General features: G+C 39.4%; 1 protein-coding gene across 1 annotated transcript in view; it reads right to left on the minus strand.

The window, feature by feature from the left end:
• Window positions 1-3,064: 3,064 nt before the first annotated feature.
• ZNF684 (zinc finger protein 684) overlaps window positions 3,065-7,573 on the minus strand; it is a 14,291-nt gene continuing 9,782 nt past the window's right edge. Inside the window, exons 4-5 of the mRNA XM_011977694.1 lie at window positions 4,793-4,857; window positions 3,065-4,671 (exon numbers count right to left, since the gene is read on the minus strand). Coding sequence (XP_011833084.1) covers window positions 3,773-4,671; window positions 4,793-4,857 — 964 coding nt within the window. The 3' untranslated portion in view covers window positions 3,065-3,772. The remainder of the gene's footprint in view (window positions 4,672-4,792; window positions 4,858-7,573) is intronic.

A 7,573-nucleotide genomic window follows, 5' to 3' on the forward strand; every position in this document is an offset into this window, starting at 1 on the left:
AAAAAAAAAAAAAAAAAAATTTGATAGGGTACACTTCATGTCATTTTTTAAACACTTCACACACACACACACACACACACACACACACACATACACACACACCAAGTTTCTGGTTTCAGGTATGGACAAAACAAAAGGTGAAAATATCTCCTCCAACTCATTACCACCTACCCCACAGATGATCATTTTCATTACCATTCTGGGCAACAAAACAAAACAGAATCCTGCATTTGCCTCGCCCCTGGGCTTTAAGAAAACACTGCTAAAATAGGGGTCCGGAAACCTGACAATAATGAAAACAAGTAGCTTTTTTTTTTTTTTTTAGACAATCTTGCTCTGCCACCCAGGTTGGAGTGCAGTGGCACAAACACGGCTCACTGCAGCCTCAACCTCTCCAGGCTCAAGCAATCCTCAGCTGCCCCACATCCTCCTGGGAGGACTAGAGGTGTGCACACAGCTGGCTCATTTTTTTCCCTTTTGTAGAGATGGGGTTCTCACTATGTTGTCCAGGGTGGTCTCAAACTCCTGGGCTCAAGTGATCCTCCTGCCTTGGGCTCTCAAAGTACTGCTATCACAGGCATGAACTATCATTGCCCATCACATAGCTTTTTTAAAGTTAGAAACAATACTTTCCAACCTGTGAAAGATGGTGAAATAGATACAAAGTTATAATGACGATAAAAGAATTAAAAAAATTTTTTTTAACAAGGATGTAGGGTGAACTCTGAGAATTGGGTAAGCCATCTCAGAAGAATGAATGAGGAGGGTAATCAAAACAAGGAGATAAAGGCATGATGGGGAAATGAGAGGAGGTGGATTGGTTTGGAGTTGGAGAGTCAAGGTTCACAATTTCCAAATATTAAATTGTCCTGTTAGGATTTTCCTTAGTCTCCTTCATACACTGGTCTTTCCCCTCTTACTCATCTTGCACACAACCACCAAGCAAATTGTCAGCCACTAACTCCCTCTTATTATAGGCACCTTCTCATAGCCTCAGCCTCTGACTCCATCCAAACTACAGCTAAGGCATATTTGTAGAAATTTCTCCCACTCCATTTCTAGGTAAAATTCATTTGTTTGGGAGCAAACAAAATTATGAAACTACATACAGACATCCTGATGTATTACAATTTAAATGTCCTGGCTACATTTTATTTCCAGTAAGCTGTAGAGCAGACTATTGCACACTTCTTGCCACCTTGACCTACATAGCTGCTCTTTCGGGGGCATCTCATACCATGCAGCAACAGTGGAGTCTCCTGCCCCCGTCTCTCTCCTTTATTTGTGTGGTTTGGAGTTTCTCAGATGAGGGTTACAGGCAGGGGAAGGAGAGACAGAATCGAAATGGTAAACACTACATAGGCTGAAGTGAGGACTTCATGTAAGAAATGACAGAAAACTCCTGAGCTGAAAAAAGGCAAGTCCTGTGACTATAAATACCAAGATTTTCCTGTGTGGCTGGCATACTAATTGTGAAGACAACTCCCTGAAAAGAAGGTTCCAGAAATTTTGGAATGACCTCATAAATGAAATTAGCATATATCCTCCTAAAATAACTTAGAAAGACAAGATTTAATTTAGATCTTTAAAGTCCCAGTATGCTTATTCAAAAAAGCACTATCGTTTATAGTTATTACCCAACACTACTCTTTCAAAAAATGGCTAATGAAAGAAAACAACGCAACATAATTGTAACTGAGCTTAAACTTAAAAGGCTTGATTTCTGAATTTAGGTTCAAGTCTAAGTTTTGTCACCACTCAAGAAAAGACATAAAAGATTTTTGGCATTACCAAGGAATATTGTGGACAGCAAGAAAACTTTAAATAATGACTAATTAATCCTTGAAGGGAATATGTAGAATTTACAAAATGTCACATTCCAAAGTTGCTACGTAGAAAAACTTGCTCTTTTCTAACAAGTTTTCATCTTCATTAATGATGACTATGCTGTTTGTAAGGAAAATTCCAGGCATCTTCGGGGCTAAACATGTATTGACTTCTTAAAAAAAAAAAAAAAATTCCCTGTAATCCCAGCGCTTTGGGAGGCTGAAGGGGGATGACACGCAGGAGGATCGTTACAGGCCAGGAGTTCAAGACCAGCCTAGGCAACATAGTGAGACGCCTTCTCTACAAAAAATAAAAAATTAGCCAGGTGTGGTGGCTTGCACCTGTAGTCTTAGCTACTTAAGAGGCTGAGGTGGGAGGAATGCTTAAACCCAGAAATTCATGGTTACAGTGGGCTATGATTGTGCCATTGTGCTCAAGCCTCAGGAACAGAGTGAGACCTTGTCTCTATATATAAACAATAACAAAAGGCCCAGGCGTGGTGGCTCACGCCTGTAATCGCAGCACTTCAGGAGGCCAACACGGGAAGATCACGAGGTCAGAAGATCGAGACCATCCTGGCTAACACGGTGAAATCCCGTCTCTACTAAAAATACAAAAACAAAGATAGCCGGGAGTGGTGGCGGCCACTTGTAGTGCCAGCTACTCAGGAGGCTGAGGCGGGAGAATGGCGTGAACCGGAGATGGCGCCACTGCACTCCAGCCTGGGCAACAGAGCGAGACTCCGCCTCAAACAAACAAACAAACAAAACAACAAAATCCCCAAAACTGTCCTCAAAAGTTGGAAAGTATCATGAGACCCTACTTTATTAAAATAAAATACAGATGATACCCCAGTTAAATATCACTTAAGCTGGCCAGACACAGTGGCTCACGCCTGTAATCCCAGCACTCTGGGAGGCCAAGGTGGGCAAATTATGAGGTCAGGAGTTCGAGACGATCCTGGCCAACATGGCAAAACCCCGTCTCTACTAAAAATACAAAAATTAGCCAGGTGTGGTGGCACACGCCTGTAGTGCCAGCCAGTTGGGAGGCTGAAGCAGAAGAACAGCTTGAACCCAGGAGGTGGAGGTTGCAGTGAGATGAGATCACACCACTGCACTCCAGCCTGGGGGATAGAGTGAGACTCTGTCAAAAAAAAAAAAAACAAAAAAAAAACCACTTAAGCTATCCTTACAGCTTACGTAGTTATACCAATGAAAAATAAAAAGAACAGGAATATTTGAAGTGCAAATTATTTATTTACATATTTAATTATTTTCCTCATCTGAATACTTATTGTAATACAGAATACAAGTACCTTTCTCTCCTCAATTAGTGTCTTGTTAAATTTTTTGTTCTGGTATTTACATACATAGGAAAACATCTTTATATGAATTTTAATAAGAAGTCTTCAGTTGTATAATTAAAGGAGACTCAGATTCAGTAACACTGTCATGCCCATTAAAAGTGCCAGCAAATGGATGAAAATATCACTGAAATTCACCTGACATATTAAACCACATTTTCTCACTTGATTAATTATACATATTAAGACTGGAAGAAAAAATGTTATTTACTGCAGAAACTCTTAATAGGCATAATTTAATATAATGTATAAGCATAATATTTTATACTCACACTTGCATATTTATTTTATTATAAAAATTAAAAGTCAGGAATGGCAAATGTAGTTTCCACTGGTTCTTTGATTATTTAAGTTATGCTTACTTTCCAAGCTTTATGCTCTATTATTTATAGTTGTTTTCTCTCATATTTTCTGTAAAAAGTTTATTATCACTTCCAGAACATGATTGGCATTGATTGATTTTTATGGGAATCTACTCTTCCAAATTCATTTAAACTGTAGACTTCTCACCATGAATTCTTTAGTATTTAATAAGATTTAGCAAATATTTAATAAGGCCTCATATTCATAAAGTGAATATTATGTATGAGTTTTCTGATGTACAATAAGATTTGATTTCTGGGAAAATGCTTTCCCACATCTGTTACATTCATAGGGCTTCTCTCCTGTATGAGTTATCTGATGTCTGAGGAGATGAGACTTCTTGATGAAGGCTTTGCCACATTCAATACATCCGTAAGGCTTCTCTCCTGTATGAATTCTTTGGTGTGTAACAAGCACAGATGTGTTGCCAAAAGCTTTGCCACATATGATACATTGGTAGGGTTTCTCTCCTGTATGAAATCTGGAATGTTTATAAAGGGATGAACTATACCTGAAGGTTTTCCCACATTCCTTACATTCAAACGACTTCTCAAGTGTATGAGATTTCACGTGTTGATTAAATGAGGAGTTCCAAGTGAATGTTTTCCCACATTGACTGCACTCATAAGGCTTCTCTCCAGTGTGAAGTCTCTGGTGGACTACGAGTTGGGCTTTATGCATAAACGCCTTCCCACAATCATTGCACACAAAGGGTCTCTCTCCATTATGAATTTTCTGATGAGTTACAAGGTGTGCCTTCCTGCTATAGGCTTTTCCACAGTCACTGCATTCAAAAGGTTTTTTCCTTGTATGATTTTTTTCATGTCTAATGAAATGAAACTTCTTTTTGAAGGCTTTGCCGCATTCCCTGCATTCATAAGCGTTTTCTCCAGTATAACTTCTATTGTAATTCAGTAAGTCTAAATGAGGCGGCAAACGCTTCTCAAATGATTTACATGATTTTTTTCTCATTGGATTAAGACTTGTGCTCATACTATAATGGTGGATTCTCTCCATAGTCAGAATTTTATTGAACGTGAGCAAAACTGACTTCAAAAAATTGTCTTTGCTTTCCCGATGCTTCCTTGGTTCATCAACAAGTGGGCAGTCAGATTCTAAAAAGGAGTACAATAAAACATTCCTAGTTACTTTTTCCCACCAACATGTTATAGAGAAAAACATCTATCGTTTCAAATATAGTATCTCATTCTGAAAGCAATCTTCTATTTGTCTCACTCCTCCTGAGCTTTAAGAATAAAACTGCTGAAGAGGGAATGGGAACAGATGCCTTAACTTGTGACCTGTGGAAAGACAGTAAAATAGGCACAAGGTAGAGTGAGGGTACAAAGTCAGTCAAAAGGCTGCTGAACAAGGGTACAGGGTTAGCTCATAAAATGAAGAGGGCCCACTGTGGCGATCTGATTAATGGACAGGACAGCCAAACACACAGGAGATAGGCCGGGCATGGTGACTCACGCCTGTAATCCCAGCACTTTAGGAGGCTGAGGTGGGCGGATCATGAGGTGAAGAGATCAAGACCATCCTGGCCAACATGGTGAAACCCTGTCTCTACTAAAAATGCAAAAATTAGCTGGGCATGGTGGCACATGCCTGTAGTCCCAGCTACTCAGGAGGCTATGGCAGGAGAATCGCTTGAACCTGGGAGGCGGAGGTTACAGTGATCCAAGATCGCGCCATTGTACTCTAGCCTGGCAACAGAGCGAGACTCCATTTCCAAAAAAAAAAAAAAAAAGGGACAAAGGCAAAGGGGTTAAGAGAAAATATCAGAGAACAGACTAGGTTTGGAGGAGGTGGTAACAGGCAGTTATATAAATCACTACATAATTAATTTCTAGATCATCTTGGTAGGATAATTCCCTATTTCTCTCACTTATGTCTTTTTCCTCTTAATCACTCTGCACAATATCAGTTTCCTTTAGAAACATTCTCAAATCTCCAGTCCTCTAACCCCAAGCAAACCACAGCAGAAGCATGTCTGTAGTCATGGCTCCAGCTCTACTGAGAGCTAGAATTCATTTGTACCTGTCTTGTAAGCCCAGGAACACAAATGTCCAGCAAGTCATCCAAGAATAAGTCACCCTTAGCTTGGGATAATAATAGCAAACAGATTCTATTTGCTATTTTTTTTTATTCCGGCTGAGTTTCTATATATGACAACTACCTGTCATACTTCTGTTTGACAAATACTCTTTTTACATCCTCTTTCAATCTAACAAACCATTCTTCAGCAAGTTGCTTTGCTCCTGAATTCACATTTTTTCACTATCCTCAAAACACTATTAATCCCAAATCTGTTCCCATTAAAAAAAAATTGGGGAGAGGGGGTCTATGATTCCCCACGCTTAAGTTTCCCTCCATGTGGAGTGTTAGTACAATACTCCGAGCCTCTTTCTCTGTGTCTTATTCTGTGCGGAGCTAGACTGAGTAGGGGGCTACAGCCATCAGTACACATTTCTTTATAGAGTGGTTCTGACTCGGGATTTTGTTCCTTTCTTCTTTCTGCTCTATTTCAACAGATGGGAAGCAGCATCCTGCATTACCTCTACCGACAATAATCCACTGAAAAATTCAACATCAGCCTGGCAAACAAAATTATGCAAGATATGAATTCACTCATGGGAACATGCGTTCCACTAGTCCTCAACAAATACCTTCTACTCCACGGACTCTAGATTCCTAAATTCAATCTCTTGCTCATGTTCATTCTCCACCTTAATTTGCCCTCCCTTATCTCCTCTCATCCTATCTAGATCTTAGATATTCTTTAGGGAGGAACCACTGTTCCATAACCTCAAAAAAAGACACCTCCAAATTTTGCATACTTTAAACTTTAAGCTCCATTTTCTATGAATTTCTAAGATAGTCACTGCTGCTGTCTGTACCATTCATTTTGACAGTTAATTAGAACAAAACTGCAATGTTAATGTGCACTGAAGAAATGTTTCATACTTGCTTGTTGAATTTTAAGATACTTTATTTTTGGGCTGGGTGCGGTGGCTCACACCTGTAATCCCAGCACTTTGGGAGGCTGAGGCGGGTGGATCATGAGGTCAAGAGATGAAGACCATCCTGGCCAACATGGTGAAACCGTGTCTCTACGTCTCTACTAAAAATACAAAAATTAGCTAGGCATGGTGGCAGGCGCCTGTAGTTCCAGCTACTCAGGCGGCTGAGGCAGGAGAATCACTTGAATCCGAGCTGAGATTGCACCACTGTACTCCAGCCTGGTGAGAGTGAGACTCCGTCTCAAAAAACAACAAACAACAAAAAAACCCCAAACTTTTATTTTCTATTTATATATTGTTTTCCTAACCACTAGGGAAAATATTTTAATATGAACATGTTTTGCTGTTCCAAATACCGTTCATAAGTTAGAAAATGGTAATGAGATTTTTGTTTCCTTTGAACTTTTTCAGGAAACGTTTTTAAAAGCCTTGTTGAATGGAAGAATAAGAAACATCCCCCACATTGCTATGACAGGGATACTGAAGAAAGAAAAGAAAAAGAAAAATAAGAAAAGAAACATCCCCCACAATGTCTGGCTCTATAACAATGAATTAATAAAATGTTCATTGTATACCATGATATGCTCAGCATAAAACAGATCATTCTCTTCAGGCACTATCATAAAACAAACAAACAAAACAAAACAAAACAAACAAAAAAAAAACAAAAAAAAAAGCCTTAAAAGCCACAATGATTAAAAAAATATATATCCACGACAGTATATATAAATTTTTCATGACAGAGTCATAATAGAATTGGTTTGGGAGTTCAAAGAAAGTAAAGATTAATTTAGACAGGAGTTACAATGAAAGAGGAAAAGCTGAATTCAGACTTAATAAAATGCTGGTTTTAGGAGCAGACCAGAATCAGGATTAATGCTGAGAAGAAAACGGTATATAGGCCGGGCGCGGTGGCTCACGCCTGTAATCCCAGCACTTTGGGAGGCCGAGGCAGGTGGATCACGAGGTCAGGAGATCGAGACCATCCTGG

Source organism: Mandrillus leucophaeus, unplaced genomic scaffold (assembly GCF_000951045.1).
Source record: "Mandrillus leucophaeus isolate KB7577 unplaced genomic scaffold, Mleu.le_1.0 Scaffold182, whole genome shotgun sequence".
NCBI lineage: Eukaryota > Metazoa > Chordata > Mammalia > Primates > Cercopithecidae > Mandrillus > Mandrillus leucophaeus.